This window comes from Tarenaya hassleriana, unplaced genomic scaffold (assembly GCF_000463585.1).
Source record: "Tarenaya hassleriana unplaced genomic scaffold, ASM46358v1 Cleome31, whole genome shotgun sequence".
Lineage (NCBI taxonomy): Eukaryota > Viridiplantae > Streptophyta > Magnoliopsida > Brassicales > Cleomaceae > Tarenaya > Tarenaya hassleriana.
In genome coordinates this window covers 1,660,038-1,680,042 of record NW_010966274.1, presented here as the reverse complement: position 1 = coordinate 1,680,042, position 20,005 = coordinate 1,660,038, and the positions used below count along the sequence as shown (strand labels likewise).

The window sequence follows — 20,005 nt, the reverse complement described above, 5'->3', positions numbered from 1 at the left end:
GTGTTTTTTTTTTAGAATATATATATATATATATATATATATATATATATATATATATTGAGAGCAAAGTTAAAAGTAGTTAGGAACGAAAAAAGAATTAAAGTATCTAATTGGAAACCAAGAAAATTTTATTGTGGACCGCAAGAGAGAAAAGATTCAAGAGAATAAAGAGAGAGAGAGGAGATGAATTAATTTAGAAAACAAGAGTATGTGAATATTTAAATGCAGGAAGAATATGGGAAACAAAGATTTAAGTTTTCAAAATAAAAAATTTTAAAATTCTAAAAGAACAAAATAAGGGGTTGAATGAATGAATAAGTAGTCGACGGAAACATCTTAAATAGGATGGATATATATTTCGGTTCTTCTTCGTAAATATAAAACTCGACCATATCCATGTAATGAAAAAAAAAATAAAAATAAATTATTTCAATCATTTAAAATTAATCAATCTATAAAATAAAATATTAAAAATAAAAAACATTCAGAATTTTTTTTTTTTTTATCTTTAATATGCGGTGAAATTAGAGAGAGAGAAAATTTCATGTATTCCGTTAACTAATTTAACCTCTTTTTCCTCTTATTTAATTACTTATTTATTAATTAACCATATTTTTATTTTTCTGCGTTGATGGGTCATTAATGGGCTCAAAATATTTTCTTATGGGCCTTTGGTCCCAAAGCTTCAATACATAACGACGATTATAGCCCAATAAAGGCCCAAATAATAGAAACCAAAAGTGCCAACAAATCAATATCAAAATTCCAACTCTTTAATTTACAAGAAAAAGTCGTTCCAAAAGAGAAAAATAAAAAAACAAAAATGGTTCAAAAATAAAAATAATTCGGACTATCATCTATACGCATTTTTACAATATGATATTTATGTATTGTAAGGGCACGTGGCTTGAATTCTGTCTCTTCGTTTTTGGAGAAACCTTTGGAGAGATTTTTTCGTCGGACCAACGGAATTATATCCTTTGAGAGACATCAACGGATGATGACCATGATGACGATGATGATGATGGTCATGATGATGATCATGATGATGATGAGGAGATGGGCTTGATCTTGATGATGATCTCTTTTCCATTCCTCTATTCGCTAATGATATTATGGCTTGAGCCTGCGTTTATTTATAACGATTGATTAAATTATTAAACTTGTGTAAATTATTTGGAAACATTTAATAAAATGTTGAATTAGGAGTTTGCTAGCTATAAGGAATAAATCAATGCAAGTAAATGTGTGTACATATATGTATGTGTATATATATATATATGTATGTGTACCTGAAGATGTGTAATATCGGAGATACAAATGATCTTTCCATTGTAGAAAATTGTCATTCTCTGGGATTCTTCCTCCTTTATTGAGCTCTTTGATTCTTCCATCGTCCTTCAAAAATCAAATTGAATATACAACCATAAGTATTGTGTGTGTGTATATATATATATATATATATATATATATGGTTAATGACCATGAAATAAGGCATTTCACTAGATGACCCATTTGGGTTGCAGCAATTTCTCAGGTATACTATTAAAAAAAGTAATTTTTTTTCAATTTTATACAACTTTTTCGTTCGAAAGGTACGAAATAACCTTTCTTTCATATTTTTTACGATTTTTATTGCGACTGTTATATAACTAGTATACGACTAAAACAAGTATTTATGATTGTATACTAAGTGAAAGTCTAACAAAAATATAGTTATTTTTTAAATTTGAAATATGTATTTTTTGCCACGTCATTTAAAACCAATTGCAACTGTATTTAGAATTAATTATGATATCGCAATTACAATTTCTTTTTGAATGGGCAAATTATCCGGTTTCATTAAGGGTAATATGGTCTTTTCGAAGAGAATTTAATGTGTTATGTTTTTTGAAGTGTACCCGTGAAATTACTGCGATACAAGTCGATCATATGAGTAAAATGGTCCCATGGAGTATTGTGTAATTTGCATATTTGGTCACCAAAAAACACGCATACATATATTATATTTATACATGCATGCATCCATGTATATGCTTAATTCAATGCACATGACATGCTGTATATATCTTTCATTTCAATTTCGATTTTTTTTCAAGAAACAAACCCTGCACATGTTTGTGCATATACATTCTCTATATATATATATACACATACATAGATAGAGAGAGAGAGTGAGAGAGAGAGAGAGAGAGAGAGAGAGAGACTTACGAGCTGATGGAATCAGAATCAAAAGACGAAGAAAGAAGACGAAGTTCCAAGTCGCAGTAGTTCCTCTCCATTTTCGTCAAGAAGAGAAGATTCGTGTACGTATAGATGTAAGTAAATGCTTAAGCGGATATATATATATATATGCTTGGAGGTGTGTATATATATATATATGTGGAAATAGATCCTTATATATAAGAGGAAAAAGAGAGACGTGAATTACACGGGGCCGACACGGGGAACCGAACACAGTTTTAATATACAAGCTATATTATATAATGGCGGCGACTTTTGGTTAGGACCTCAACGTGTTAAATGCTGTTTTTTAAATTATTTTTTACTATTATTATTATGGGCCGAAAATATTTTTTTTTTATTAATTAATTTTGGGAATTTCCATTGAAACGAAATTCGGCGGTGTCGCTTTTATGCGTTGAATGAGCAAATTGACAACATGCGTTTTTCAATTTGGCTGCCGACTTTATTTTATTTTTTTCCTTTTCTTGTTTAAAAAATGGAATTTTATGAATGGTTCTGATCTTATTGATTTTCTTTTATTTAGTTTGGTCGCTACTAAAGGGGCGATTGGTTGCACTGCCGCCATCCGCAAACAGAGCGGTTACGATTTTTGGCGATTGCGGACGATTGAAAAACTGATTGGTTGAACCACAATCACCCGCACTAACAACCAAACTTGTGTTTTCTAATCGTAGCTCCCAACTTGCGTTTTGGTAGCGATTTCAGGTGTTTTAAAAAAAACTAAAATATCATTATTAAAAAATATATAAAATACTAATATATATATATATATATATATATATATATTAATGATTATATATATATGGATATTTATACGTATAATATATACATGTGTATATTATATATATATATGAACATATGTATGTGTATATTTCTTCTGTGTATATATAATTGTATACATATAGTACGTACATGTGTATATAATATACATATGTATTAATAAATATATATCTATATATATATGATATAGTATAATATATATATAAAGTAAATAAAAGCGCACCTTGTACAGCCGCCCCTTTGTCTTCTTCGACGAGTTGTCCGACAAACTCCGCGTGTTTTGCGCCGCTCCAGCGACAAAGAAAATGACGTTCACTCATGCATATCTCTTTAAATGAAGAAGCAGGGCAGAGAAGAGAGGATATCGAGTTTTCAAAAATTATTTTTTTACTTAAAAATAAATTAAATTGATAATAATTATATTTTAAATTTATTATTAAATAATTTTTATCAAATGATATTAAAATTTTAATTTAAACTATTATAAAAAAAAATTAAAATAATATTTTTTTCATAATTTATATCAAACGCAACCGCAACCACAACGAACCATTCACTTCCAACCGCATCTACCCGCAATCGCTGTCAACAATAACTTATCAACCAGTCAGTACTAATCGTTCATAATCGCTATCAAACGCTTTGAAAACGTCACCACCCGCAACCGCAACCGCTGCGGTACAACCAGTCGAACCCTAATATTTTTACGCATAAATATGTATATTAATTTGGAAACCAAAAACGGAAATCAAACAAAGTCAATTATCGAAATTTATCTCAAAACCCTAAATTTTATCCATTTTGATAAGAATGCTATTTTTAAATCCGATAATTAGTTATAATTATATGATAACATGTCTAACTATATTTTAATGTGTGTATATATATATATACACACACACGTGCATAAAAGATAAAACCTTTGGTTCGCCAGTTCGTTATCCACCATTCATTAGTTATCTAATTGAAATTTTCAACCCAAGGGGTGTGTGTCAAATCCGGCCACGTGGGCTATCAATTTTCCACGTGGAAAATGCAGAAATAGTAACCATATAATTAGATTCCGAATTTGGAAAATTGAAAACCCCCCAAATTCAGCACGTGTTAGATTTCCAATATTCAGAAGCTGTCTCTATAGGATTGTCTCACAAACATAAAACTTTATCCAATTTAGACAAAATAATAATAAGTTTGATTAATAACCGAATAATCGAATCGAATAACTTAACAAAACCAAATTTCTCTAAAATCGAAAAAATTGAATCCGAAACAACCGTAATAATTATAATTTTTTTTAATACCGAAATAACCGAACCCAAATGGGAATCCGGTCTAATTCAAAGTTTTGTCAACTTTAACTATCATTGCAAAAATATATGTAAGATTGGGTTTTGACCACGTGGATAATTTTCACTTCGAAGCTCAATTGAATTGGCCGAACAATAACATAATTTTTTATGGGCTATAAAAAAATATAACGAGGCCTTACTATATGGGTCTTGTTATTGGGCTAATATCTCCATCACCTAACAAAATTTCTGTATGAATAATTGTATATTCTAATAATGATATATATATATATATATGTATATAAATGTAGTTTGTATATTTGATTGAATTTGTATGTATTGATGATAGTTGAAAGAAAATATCCATATTTATAAATAAATAAATAAATTTGCAACTTGGAATTTTGAAAAATGGGACATGTTGAAACATGTTGCCTCCGCTGCGGCCTAAGAGGCCCATTCACCACATGATATGTTCCGACTTTTTTTGCTTCGGACATGCTCAACATGTTTTCCATCGCCTTTATTGGTCAATCAATTTCGGTTCATTTTCGGTTATATTCGGATTCGAATTTTAGAAAAAAATATAACTATATATATATAGTTTTTATATTGAATTCATTTCGGTTATATTTTGGTTCGGGTTCTATTAGGTTTTTAGCTATAAAAATACTTATTTTTCAAATATTTTTTTGGGTTTTTCGATTATTCTTTTTATTCGATTCCGTTCGGATTTGGATTTCTCGATTTTACAGAAATTATAACTAGTTATTCAATTTGTATATCGAATTCAGTTTGATTAATTAGATGTATTATTTGGTTCGGATCGAATTAATTATTCGATTATTGTCCAAATTGGTTCCTCTAATTCTCCTTTAACCAATTTGGACATACTTACATATATGTATATATATGTATAAAAGATATGCATACATACATATATCTATATACATATAATACCAAATACACAGTAATTTTTTTTCAAGTTGAAATTTCTATTAGCTGACGATATATAATTTCCATATTAGAATTTGGAATTTGTATCGTGAATTCTTCAGTACCATAAAATGAATATTCGAACGCGAGGTCACTCTTAACAATTTTGGTTTTGGATTTATATATCAAACCCTAAATTCCAAATTATTTGTTATGATTACGTGACAAATCACCTATATTTAATGTATAATGACTCAATGGGACTGTATATACATGTAGAGGAACACTGTATTTAATTATTCGGATTTTTTTAAAATTTTATAAAAACTACATCAGTTTTTATTTAAAAAATTATCGTATAAAAATTATAATTTTTATTTGTTTCTTTGATTTATTATTATAATTTAATAGGATATGGTTTTAATTCAATTTATGTAATTTAAATCCAATAAAAATTCGAGTTTAATTTATATTATAAATAATTAATTATGATTCGATTTAATTTTATATATTTAAATTGAAATATTTATCCTGGGACAAAACACAACCATTCGTCGAGTTAAAAATAATAATAAAAATTGCTTGTTAATGGGAAAGAAATAGTTTTTAAATTTGGGAAATGAAATTCAGCGTACTAATAAATAAGTTAAATAACACAACCAGTTCGCCACATAAATAACCAACTCAACATGTATATTATATGTATACATTTGTCAATGTGCGTGTATATATATATATATATACACGTTCTGTACGTATAGGAAATGAGAGTGTGTATATATATATATATATATATATATATATATATTATATGTATGACCTTAAAAGCTACACGTATGATAGAGCACATTCATGAAATCAAAATCCAAATGATGTTTTGCTGTCATGTCTCTTCCATGCCACAGAAGACTGAGCAGCACCCCGACCGTTTCGCAAGGGCCAAACCCGTAAAATATTTTGTATCATTTTCTTTTCCCGTTGGATAATTTTTTTAATAATTCAGAAATTCACCCGGAGTTTGAAATAACAATCTTTTAGAGGATCGAAGAAATTTGGATAAATATCTTTTTTAATGTTTTGATTTAAATCTAAGATAAAAATATAATTTGTATTTTATCTTACCATTTAATCATCTAAATTTAGACTGTATTAGGGTTGACGTTTCGATTCGGTTATTTAGAACAGAACTGAAAAATTTTGGTATTTTTTTAATCATACAATTCAAAATTTTCGAACGCTATCTTTTTTTTATAGAATTGAAATTCTCAGAACCGAACCGAATTTTTAAAATTTTCGAAAAACCGAAATTTTCTTAAGTAAATCTTAATTTTTTTTAACAAAAATCGAAACCGAACTGTATCGAAATTGGAACCGAACCGAACCAAATAATATATAGTACTGATTTGGTATAAATTTTATAATACCGAATAAACCGTTTCCGAATCAAACCGCTAAAATCTCCAACCGTGAACCCTACTACGTATTCTACTATGTATTCCTTTGTGATCGGGAGAAACTCCAAGTTCCTAGAATGCTGGAACCGTATATACCTCATAGTTTGTTCATGAATGCGTGGCAACTCATCTTGATGACACGTGTAAATACGGACATCAGATTTTTGACAATGCCCATGTCCCGTTTCCTCTCGAAATATACGAACAAAGATTTCTATTAATCCAACAACTGAAATAAATAACATTGCGCGGCAACCAGAGCCAAGCGAACGGCAAAAGCATTGCCATCATCTGCATATATTAAATATGGGTAAAATCCTTAAAAAAACTCCAAGTAAAAATATATACAAATAAATCTTCAATTTGAAAAACTATAATTCAATCACCGAACTTGTAACTTGTCACTGAATAAAACTTCGAACTTGCAAATTATTGCTCTAATAAACTTTTGACCGGTTTGACAACAATTTCAGGCGATCAAAAATCTACGTATTAACGGATTGTTGATATCACCTTATACATGTTATCAATTTTAATTTAAAAAATGACATCAACAATCTGACAATACGTGGATTTCCGATCGTTTGAAATTATAGTCAAACCGGTCAAAGATTTATTAGAGCAATAATTTGTAAGTTCGATGTTTTATTTAGTGACAAGTTACAAGTTCTAAGGATTGAATGACAGTTTTTCAAGTTAAAGGTTTATTTGTATATATTTTTACAAGTTGAAGGTTTTTTAGGGGTTTTACCCATTAAATATATATCCGCCTATATATATATATATATAGGTACAGTCTAGAATCCCCTAGCCAATGTTCGAGGGAAATAGGACGAGAAGCTGACACGTGTCCTAACACGTATCGGAAGACCGAAGAACTACATGGAGTTGGTTATGTACGTGTACGTAGTCCATGCATGAGGCATGCACGTGTACGTTTTTTTTTTGCCTTTGTAATCTAAATCGAGCCTTTGATTAATTATGATGAGAATTTTATAAGGAGACGATGATTTATGTATTGAATTGGTTAGTAGATAATTAAGGGGACGTGATTTTTTTTTTTAAGAAGTGTTATAAATTCAGGAACTTGAACTACGTGTATAAACTCAAAAGTGTCCATATTTTTTTTAATATAACTTATATAATGGTTGTATACGACAATTTACATTCATATATATATATATATATATATATATATATATATATTGGTGTATGTTATAAATGTATAAGATAAAGATAGGCGTGAGCTCTGCATGGCTTACGTACGTAATGCATTTATTAATAAGATGATTTTTAATTGATTGAAGTTATCATATTTCCACGTGGATTTCACGTGATCATCTTGGTCGGACCAATCGGAATTGAATTCGAGGTTCTTCTTTTACTCATTTGTTCGTCTTATTCCGAATTCCGTTCTCCTTGGCCTCGGGAACCCGTCTATCCGTTTACAAAGTTAATAATTCTCTAAACAAAAAAAAAATATCTTAAATATCTGTCTTCACTAGTATTTTATTTTCATTTCATTTTTAGTAAATCTTATCACGATATACCTATATATTAAGAATTACAGAAAGTTAAAATTATCTATTATAAAATTATTTTTATAATAAGATTAGTGTTAGTATTTTAATAGGACCAATTTCTATTTTTTTAATGAGAAAATACTCTCTATATATATATATATTTATATAATTTGGTGAATTGAATAATATAGACCGAATATATCTATATATTTAATATTTGCTTAGTTTTTTTTTTCAAATCAAGAGGAACCCACGAAGGATAATAATAATAATAATAATAATAATAAGTAAAAAAAAAGAACGTTGCTATATGTGGGTAAGGTGCATCTATAGTAAATTGGGACAATGTTTGGACCAACAAACGAAATTTTTGTACTCTCAATTAAAACGTAACCGATGAGAGTTTGGACCTTAGAAAAAAGAAATGGTCGGCACATATCGACATACAAGATTATCATGCCCATTAATGTTTTTTGTTTGTAATCCTTTAATAGTATATATGTGTATATACGTGTGTGTGTATATATATATGAGATATTTTTGTCCCATCAAATTCTAAAAACTCTTTTTTTTTTTAAATATGAAACTTATAAAAAATATTTGTTCGTGAATCTCAAATCAATTGTTTTTCTAGATCAATCATTATATATATATATATATATATGTGTGTGGTAAGGAATCGAACAAATTAATTGCGACTTAAGTTGTTTTAATTAGGTTTACATATCTGTATTTTCTTTTAAATATATGTTTTTTAAATACTTCATTAGTTTTCAACAATAAATTAAGAAAAATAAAATTTTGTCTAAAATACCTCTTTTTAATTATGATGTCTTTATTTTTTCTCTCATACAATACAATAATTACCTATTATTAATAATGAAGGATAATTTTAAAAAAAATATATCAAAAAGTAAATAGAAAATATCAAAACGTCATTTATATACATTAACAGGAAATGCACGAGAATAATTCTTACAGTAACTAATTTAAATTACTAATATTTACTTTCGTCTAATGCTTGATGTCCTCATGTTGATATACGATATATATAAATATATATACAAGTGTAGAAAATATATATATATAAAATATTATGGTGCCCCACTCAAAGTGTTATGCGTCTCTTTTTCAATGCGTTTGTCTTTCAGATGCTACAAAAATCAACAACGACCTATGCAAGTAACTGTCACTGTCCACCAATTATAATTTTTTTTATAATCATCCCAATTTTGTGGGCACTATTATTATTATTGTTATTCCTAAGTTATGGTTAATATTGATTTTTAGTAATCATAATATTTTAAAATTTTATGAACAAAAATTAGAAATATCAAAATAGCTAGGAAACTGTCACTACAAAAAAACAGTTATATAGCGACGGAATATTCCGTCGCAATCCGACGCAATTTTTATTTTCCGTCGCAAATCATCTATTTCTTTGTTATGACAGAATTATCCGTCGCAAACCGTAGCAAATTGCGACGGATTTTGCGATTGTTTGCGACGGATAATTTTTTTTCACATTTTGTCGTAAAATCGTCACATTCCGTCGCAATTTTCTGTGCGACGGAAATTTCCGTCGCTATATGCAGGTTTTTTTGTAGTGTGTACATTATGAATTTATTTTTTTGGTTAAAGTGATTGTGTACTTAAATTTGTAATAGTTATAATGTTTATAATATCAATAGCTAATCAGATTAAATTACTGAGATTAATTTGAACAAGAAAATTATTTATAAAACAAAAAAAAAAAATATAGCAGAAACCAGCTGAGCTTGGCGATATATTTACATCAGCTTCAAGCTGGGACAAACCAGAAAAAAAATATAATTGGAAATTACAAAATTATATTTTAAAAGATATAAAATTAAAAAAAAAAAAAACTGCGCACCCGCAGTTAAAAAAAAAAATTAACTAGCGGACTAAGCTTGATTGACTATGTCAGACGAATTCACAAACGTGCCGTGAAAACCGTACGGCACTCTTGACGGCAATTTAACGGTGGCGGCGCGCTCCAAGTTAACGGCGTTAATGATCTGAAGTTCGGATTTCCACGTCTTCTCGTCGTGAACAAACGACAAAATGTAACCGTCGTCTTCTCCGTCGGAATCTAACCCTCTCGGTACAAAATACGGTTCGCCGCCGTACTTTTTACCGCCGTAAAAGTAATTTTTCGATTCTCCGGTAAGAAGATCCACCTTCGCAAAGCCGGAGACTCTGGGCCAAGGTTCGGTGATTGCAAGGTACGCAAACCGGGTTTTTCTCCCTAACCGGTTCCGGTTAACCATACCGGCCTCGAGATTCATCTGATTGGAACCGGGAATCACTGGTCGGCGAGTAGATTTCCCGGTTTTGAGATTTAACCGGATCTCCGACAAGACACTGCTCAGATTCTCGTCGGAATCGTTGAAGATTGAATCCGCCGGAGTCATGCATGATCCGATCACGACAACCTCGTCCGTCTCCGGTGACTCCCAAGCGTTCCAGAGATGGAAACAGAAAGTTTCCGGCGACTCAATCCAGATTATCCCCGACGCGTCTTCGGCGTTTTTCGGCAAAATCCCAAACCGGGAAATCTTCTCTTTGTCGTAACTCACCGGAGATTTGCCGAGAACCATGTCCCCGATCTTGAATACGACTTGATGGTCGGGAATCACGACAAAATTCTCTGTAATGGCGAAGTCATGCATCATTGTCGGACTCGCCAGCGGGATTTCGACGTCCGGCGATTTCTCACCCTCCGGCGAGAATCTGAAGTACTTCAAGTACGGCTTCTTGACAACATCGTAACTAAGAGCGAAGAGCTCTTTTGTTTCTGGGTCGATCTTCGGGTGCGCGATCATGGCGGATTTCAACTGGCCGTCGAAATCGTATCTCCCGACGGTTTCCAGATCGCCATTGACGGTGACACGAACTTGGTAAGGAAGGTCGTCTTCGGACATGGCTAATAACCGGTCATGGAAGTAGACCAGCCCAGCATTGGCAACTCCCATCCCGTTCTGGTGGTTCAGGAGACCGAATAACCCACGTGCGTAAAACAGCATCAGCCTCGCGATCCCAGAATGTCCGTGAAGCTCTCCGATCGCTTTCGGAAAAACCGGACAGCCCAATTCCTTCTCCTGAACCAATCTCTCGGTTCGGGTAAACCGGCAGGAATAGCTTGCTTCGCCGCCGGATATTTTAACGGCGTGAACCATGCCGTCTCCATCGAAGAGGTGGTGACCGGAGACAGGCTCGAGCAATGGGTTTGCGCCGTTACGGAGGTAGAAGCCGTCGATGCAGTCGGGGATGACTCCAGAGACGGGGAGAGATCGCCGGAGGGATTGTTCCGGTACCGGAGCGTAGTTTCCGGCGATCTGGTGACGTGGGTCGACGGTCTTTGGGATTGGCTTAGACCGCTCGCGTGAGAGCAACGCGCTCTGGGCGAGGTCGAGGGCCGTGGCGGCGGCGCGTTGGAGGAGGTTCCAGTGAGGAGGGTACGAGGAAGAGGAAGAGGAAGAAGACGGCGGTGGCTTTTCCGTAATTATGGGATTTGGGTAGGGTTGTTTTGGGAATTGGATTAACGTCGGGGAGTTTAAGGCACAGCGCGTCTGTGTCTGTTTCCGGCGTCTGGGTTTCGTGTTGGCGAGGGATACGGCGGAATCTGGCGGAGAGGCGGCGAGGTTGAGTTTTGCTCCGGCGGGTGCCATGAGATACGGGGGAGAAGCCATAGAGAGAAAGAGAGATTTGGAGGGAAAAGAGAGAGAGGGAGAGATTTTTGGAGAGAGAGAGAGAGAGAGAGAGAGAGAGAGAGAGAGAGAGAGAGTATAAATAGAGTTTGGACACTCGTAGTGGCGAGTGATATCATGCATTACATGAGAGGCAGTTCATATGATATTTTATTAATTTAATTATTGTTATAATGATATAGATGATATTTTATAATGTATCATATGTTTAATTTCGAAATTAGACTAGAATTCGATGTAATCATATGTGATTGTACAAAAAAATTACTATGGATAATGATTTACATTCGATATTCACCGATGTTTTACACTTATTATATTATTTTATAGTCTAAATAATAAAACAACGATTATAACGTTATATTTTTTTTTTGGTTGTAAGAAAATATATGTGGGCCGTAGCAGAGAAAGTGCAAACTTTCGGTCCATTGCGTATATGACTAATTTTGTCTTTGGACTTCTTTTTGTCTTTTTTTTTTTTGTTTTTTGTTTTTTTTTTCTCCTCCAAACCTCAAGTCATTAAAGAAAATTCATATGAACTTCTAAAAAAACTTTTTTTTTTCATGGAAATTCTCAGAATTATTTCGAGATTATGTATTTATTAATTTGAAATTCATTTTTCTTAATTATTTTTATCACACACACACACACATATATATATATATGCCAAAAAAAAAATTAAAGAACACCAACAGATTAAAAGAAAAAAAAATACACACACATCGCATATATACAGTGGTGAATGTATGTTGTTCTTTAATGTGTGTGTATTTCTATTTTTGCAAAATGATTTTAATACACACACATCACAAGGCCGTTGATCATCAAATTTTGTAAAATGATTTATTTTATATTTAAATTATAAAAGTAAGTAAATAAAAATATCTTTCTATATCCTTATCAATTTCTATTTTTGCTCTTTTTCTTTTCATCAAAAAATTTAAATTTATTACTAATATGAGTGAATGAATAATCAAACCACATACACACATACATACATACATACATACATACATACATACATACATACATACATACATACATACATACATACATACATACATACATACATACATACATACATACATACATACATACATACATACATACATATATATAACAGATTGGACTGTCCATGTTGGAGCAAGGGAACGTAGAGACATAATCAAGATGTTGATTATAAGAAGATATGTTTTTGTGTGATTAATGTTATTGTCTTGTACCAACACATTTTGTCCTACTTTTAGATTCTTGCCTCCTCTCTGTTTTTTTTTTCCTTTATTTTCTATAACCCTTTATAAATAATTTTTAAGAAGGGAGAAACCGTTGTCAAAAACTTCGTCCGAGAGATTGTGGGTTCGACTCTTTATCCATTCATCTGTCGTTCATCAGTTACACTTGATTTATCTTTTATGTGTATGTCGCGGATTTCCAGTGCATCCGAATGTAGCAAGTGAGTACCCACGATAATAAAAAATAATAATTTTCAAGGAGTGAAAACGTTTACTAAGGAAAAAAACTTGTTAGAAAGAGAAACGATGGATGTTCAAATTGTATAATTTTTCATTAGTGCTAGTGGTTATAACAATAGAATTATGTATTATATATTGGTCAACCACCTCCTTTTACAATTCATGAAATCTTTTATAGTTTTGGTGTATGCAAATGTAACAAAAAATATAACAAAATAGATACAAACATTCCATATCTAAAATTAAAAACTATACGCCGAGAATGGATGATGATTTAAAAATGAAGTGTTTTATATACAAAATTACGGTCAATCATGGTTACAATCTTAAATGCTAACCATTAGCAAATGCTTTAATTGTAAAATAAAATGTGTAAATTCAGTACAAATGTTTTTTATTTTTATTTTTCATAAATATTCGTTTTCATTGCATCCAACAAGCACGGTTACATCCAACCCTATAAAAATTTTTCAGAACCTAAAAATCTTTTCAGAATTGTGTTGTCCTCATAAAATTCTTTTAAAATATTATGAAAATATATTGTATACGGAAAAAGGTTTAATTATTAAAAAATATTTAAAATTTGAATTTATGTATATCATGTAAAATAATTATTTTATTATTATTGCCATGGATAACGGAATAAATTTAAATATAGAATATAAATTTTCAATAAGATATAAAAAAACTTAATAATAATAATATTTGTTGGACAATATGAGCATATTGGAAAAAGTAGAAACCAACCATGTCCACATGATACACATCATCGCCCATGTCATGTACAAGACATGGTCGGCTATAACTTGTTTCATTGCCTGACATTCGAGCTTATATATATCACAAGTGTACATATATATATATATATACATAGGTGTCAAATAAGCCAACTCAGCTCATTTTGAGTTTAATTCACTGGGTTCGTTTTAAAATGAGGCAAAAAACATTGGTTCAACTCGATTCACTAATTTTTCGAGTTAAACGATTCGTCTCGCGAATATAGAAAGAATATTATAATTTTTGTTTATGGTATGAAAATATAGAATGAAATGATGTTTTAATATAAAATTTAAAATTGAAAATATCAAATTTAAATAAATAAAAGAAATTACATATGATCAATAAAAAATAAAATAAATTAAATATTAAATTTTTTTATAAAATATATAAAAAAAATAAAAAAAAACTATTATTTTTTATAAAAAAAAACACTTCATCTCGCAAACATGGCAAGCTAGTTCGATATGCCATGAGTTTTTTTTTTTTTGATAATGGAAGACCCCTAGATGCTATCCTTCGGACGCGCTCACTAGGTAAACCTCCGGTCTGGGAGTAGTATTTGTATATGGACCATATAAACCCAGAAATTACCTCCCTCCCCACCAGCCAGGAATCGAACACTCAATCTCAAGGTGGAGTTACCTCCTACCCCAAACTTGACTATCCGCCCACGATCTGTTGGGTGATGTGCCATGAGTTGTGACGAGGTGATTCATTTCCAAATTTTTTTTAAAAAAATTGATTCAAATCGCTTACAAAATGAACTGGTAACGAGTCTAACTCGCGAATTGAACTCGTTTTGACACCAATATATATATATATATATATATATATATATAATTGTACGAGTGGTTGTATATACGTGTAGAACCCTAGTGGTGCAAGTTGATATGTGGGTGCAAAAAGCAGGAAATGATTGATTGATACACATAAGGCTGTGGACACAAATAATGTTAAGAGTAGAATACATAAATATATATATATATATAAGGACAAATACAAAATGTTTGGTTCGGAAGAGGTAATCTTCCGATTTTGCATGAAAACCTAACTTTTCTATAATCGAACCCTAAAACTTTATTCAAATTTGGAAATTAGAAAAGTAAGTTTTCCCACTTGCTATAGATTCCCGACCCTTCCCTTTCTTATATAGCCAACCCTTTTTTTTTCTCTCTTTTAAAAAAAATATAAAAATTCTTTTTTATATCTGTAATTATGACAACCCATAAGATTAATATATTTATGTAAAATATTGATGTAAAAGTAATACGTAAAATATTTTAACGAAGCATTCAACAAAATTTGAAAACTTATTTATTTAGGACAAAATATCTCGAAAATAGTTATAAGAAAATATCTCCAATAAGAACAAAATCTCTCTCTCTCTCTACATATATATATATATATATATATATATCACATACACATATATATATATATGTATATAGATGTATAATATGCAATATGACAAATCAAATCACTCTGAGAAGAACATGATAAATCCTTTTTTTTTTTTTTGCTTTAGTGATGGCAATGTGTGATCAGACCAATTTGCTCGGAACTTGAAAGCAGCTTTGAAAAGTTGGTCTCTATCAGTGCTCGCATGTACGTATATATCTTAGTCGTAACATTATAAAAACGACTCGCCACCAATATATAATTTTATATATTCACTATTATAGTAATAAATAAATACATATTGCTTCAAATTTCTCATATATATGCATCATGTTATATATATATATATATATATATATATTGCTGTCATATATATGCTTTGGCTAGTATTTGTGTATAACTACAATGGGTTTTAGTAGACTTATTCATTCCATTATTATTCCATGCAAAATTCGGAGCGGCGTTGATATTGATATACATTCCAAAAGTTTATATATGTATATATATATATATAATTTATATGTAGGCCAATCAGATCATTAGATTTTGTGTCGATTTTTAAAAGTTTAACAGAAGTCCTGTGGCATTATTTGTCCCTTTTCTAACGATCTGCGGGTCTTTTCAATATTATATTTAGACCGTCGACATACTATAAAACCAATGATTCATGTAGATTAATTAAATAATATTTTGTCTATAGGCTATAACAAGGCCAAGTCTACCAAATGCATGCTAGTGTTTCACGTCCATAAGTTTATTTGAACAAAAAATTTATGGTATATCTACAAAGAGCAATATATACATGGACGGGACCCATATGGTGATCAATGGGTCACATGCCCCCATTCATTTAATTATTTTTTTTAAAAAATAAATTAAATTGCTATATGCCCACATAGTAAAATTAAATTTGTATCAAAGTTCATTATATATTTTTCTAGGTCCATCACTGTATGTATATATACATGGGCAGACCCAAGTTAACAAGAGTGGGGCACATGCCCCCATTGATCAAATAAAAATATGATAATTTTCTTTATAAATATTTTAAAATTTTAAATACATTAGCTAAATGCCTCCATATAAATATTGAAATTAAATTGTGCCTCTCTTAAATATTTATCTAGGTCTGCCCATATATATATATATATAGAAAGAGTAAGGAAAAAAGGTTGGTCACCCACTTGTTGGGAGTCAATGAAAATCTTGTTGGACAAAAATGGATTTAATTTCAAGAATAATCTCATTGGTTCGAATACGACAAAACCAACAAGTGGCTTCGGTCATCAATCGGAAGACAAATCGTACTATGTTTTTTTCTTTCAAAAAGGTTTACTTGTAAGCATCACCCAATTATATAATGGCTCATGACATGGACTTTTTTTTTTGATATTACGAACTGGCCACCATCCGTGCCTAACTCTGTTGGTTTGAGAGCCCCTTTCCTGTAAACGAGGTCGTGAGTTCAACACCCAGAGTATGGAGATTCCCCTCTTACCACCTTCGGGTGTTTCACATCCCACGTGTGTGTTGCAGGGTCGTGCGCGTGGGTCGGGATTAGTCTGGGCTTTTGGGCTTGGGATCACCCGATTATAAAAAAAAATATATATATATATATACATGCATGCATGCATATATGTATGTATATATGTATGTATGTATGTATGTATGTATGTGTGCATGTATGTATGTATGTATGCACCATACATTGATCACCGAATATCGGCACATGGTCAGCCCTAAAACACAACAAAATCAATGATCGATTTTTGTTAGGAGCCACATGGACTGCACCATATACCGATAACGACTAAAATCGGCATAATAAATTAAAATCATACCAACTTATATGATTGCAACTTATCATTTGAGAGATTTTATTTCTGTATCCATTATAAATACTATAAGATAATAATAAAAAAATCATATACAAATGTACAAATCCGAACGTATATATACATGCATTTATTCGAAGGAATTCTTGGGTTGGATACTATTGGCACATGGGACGATCTTTGAACAGATCCTTTCAAGACCCTTTTATTGATTTTTTATTTTGTTTTGTTTTGAATATTTGGTAAATTTTATATGAATCAATTTATATAACGCCATAATTTTTTTTGTTAGAATAAATAAAAGAAAGATACAATATATCTTATTTACCAAATATATATATATATATTTGTTTCGATGGAATAACATAATCAAGAGAATATGTTATGGTGATGGACCCACCACAAGTAAACTACCAACGGCCAATACCTACCCAACAATAGTCATAATCAAAGTTGGGCTATTGTTTTTATTTTCAGCTTATTTGAGTTTATGTTCCGTTATTTCGGTTTTGAAAAAAATCATAACTATTCGGTTTTGTATTAAATTCGGTTTGAGTTCGATTCGTTTATGATAAAAAGATATTTATTTTCTGTAATAAATTTACGATTTTTCGATTATTTTTTTTTACTTGAATCGATTTTTTCGGTTTTAAAAAAATTATAACCATTCGATTTTATATCTAATTTGATTCGGTTCATATTTGAGTTCAGTTGTATGTTATTCGGTATGGATTGATTTGGTTATTCAATTATTAACCAAATAAGTCATCCCTCATTGCGATTTTGTTATCTGGGGCAAAACAAAATGAAAACATTATGATGTCATTTTATAAAAAAATATGTAAATATTATGGGGCATTTTACATTTTTGATTAAAATTTATAGAATTTATAAATAAACTATTCTTTTTTTAATTAAATGGATGGGGCATGGGACTTCACCCATTTCTGTATAGGTCCGTATATATATATATAAAATTGTATATGTGTATGAATATGTACACCATTCATCATTGTGAGAATATGGATCTAAATTCTTAATAGATTTTATCATTTCATACTTTGAATCATGCACTTTTTATCCATTATTTTTTCATAACGTACAAAAAAATTATTTGTCATGCAATTCCGTATATCCAATTAAATGCTAAACTATCACATATATATATATATATATATATTCAGAGGTTCAATCAAGACATTATTAATTTGTTAATAACACTTACTATAATATTCATTTGTTTAATTGGATATAAATGTGTAAAAAAAGGTTTTTATTTTTTATTTTTTATTTTTATAAAATGCCATCGATAATAGGCATGATCCATGAGGCCGAGGCAGATGGTCCAAATGGATTCGAGACTTTTCAACTCCTCGGCCTATTAATGTTATTTATTTTCATTTTTAAATTCAAGTCCATTTATTTATGGGCTTAGTAATATTAGGTGAGCCCATTTTAAAATTGTGATTATGGGTTTTCAACCGAACTTGTGTTGCCATTTGTCAAACTGTGAAGGCGTGAAATGGAAATTATAATCTTTATTTTTAAAAATTGAGAAAATCCCAAAATAATATTTCAATTTTCATAAAATAAAACTTAAATTTTATTTTTTATCAAATAAAACTCCAACTTTATTTTTCAATAATAAATAAATCCGAATTTTATAATCTTTGTCATTTTTAACCCTATTGCTAACATGATATATGTACGATAATGTGTCAAATACGGTCAAAGTGTTGACTTGCCACATAGAATGTCGGAACATCACGTCAACAATAAGGTTAAAAATGACAAAGATTATAAAGTTCAGATTTATTTTTGACTGAAAAATGAAGTTGAAATTTTATTTGATAAAAACAAAATTTAGGTTTTATTTTGTAAAAATTGAAAAATTTAGGTATTATTTTGGGATATTCTCTTAAAAATTAAATTAATCGATCTGAATCACAAAAATAAATATCCATATATTTTTTTTAAATCTTAAAAAGAAAAATAGAATCTTGATGGAACATAAAAACGGAATAATATAGATATTCCTTTTTTTTTAACAATCTAATAGACAATTTGTTCTATGATACAATATGTGCAACCATAATTGTAACCCATTATTGATTTTGAATATAAACCATATTTTCTCAAATTCCTAATAATTATTCACTCATTCCAAATTCGCATGGAATCCTTAACTATTTCTTTTGTTTATTTATTTTTTGTCGAATCATTTTTTTTTCCGACATGACAGAAATTTATTATACGATTAGATTTGATCTCAAATCTAATTCGTATCCACACCTTTTGTTAACGACAATTCGAAGCGATATTGTTTTTATTAACTAAAATATATTTTCGAATAGGAAAAAAAAAGTTCACAAGACAACAAACATGTAAGAATAACACCAGAATTATTGTATTTAATTTAATTTAATTTAATAAATAAATATATATTATAAATTGGAAAAGCGAGTGAATTTCCCAAATGGATTACGTCTTCTCTCTCGAAGCCCAATTGTTCAAAAAGGTGAAGAACACCAAGAAAAAAAAAAAAAAAAAAAAAAGGGCA

General features: G+C 30.4%; 2 protein-coding genes across 2 annotated transcripts; both read right to left on the bottom strand.

Annotated features, from left to right (window-relative positions):
- Window positions 1-675: 675 nt before the first annotated feature.
- LOC104820654 (protein TIFY 5A-like) lies at window positions 676-2,349 on the bottom strand. Its single transcript, XM_010551193.1, has 3 exons — window positions 2,212-2,349; window positions 1,293-1,398; window positions 676-1,126 (listed from the first exon to the last, which is right to left on the bottom strand). Exons 1-3 carry the CDS (start codon window positions 2,280-2,282, stop codon window positions 884-886), a joined length of 420 nt encoding a protein of 139 aa, XP_010549495.1. The 5' UTR covers window positions 2,283-2,349; the 3' UTR covers window positions 676-883.
- Window positions 2,350-10,082: 7,733 nt separating this feature from the next.
- LOC104820653 (probable 9-cis-epoxycarotenoid dioxygenase NCED5, chloroplastic) lies at window positions 10,083-11,981 on the bottom strand. Its single transcript, XM_010551192.1, has one exon. The coding sequence runs from the start codon at window positions 11,940-11,942 to the stop codon at window positions 10,155-10,157; it is 1,788 nt and encodes a 595-aa protein (XP_010549494.1). The 5' UTR covers window positions 11,943-11,981; the 3' UTR covers window positions 10,083-10,154.
- Between the last annotated feature and the right edge of the window lie 8,024 nt (window positions 11,982-20,005).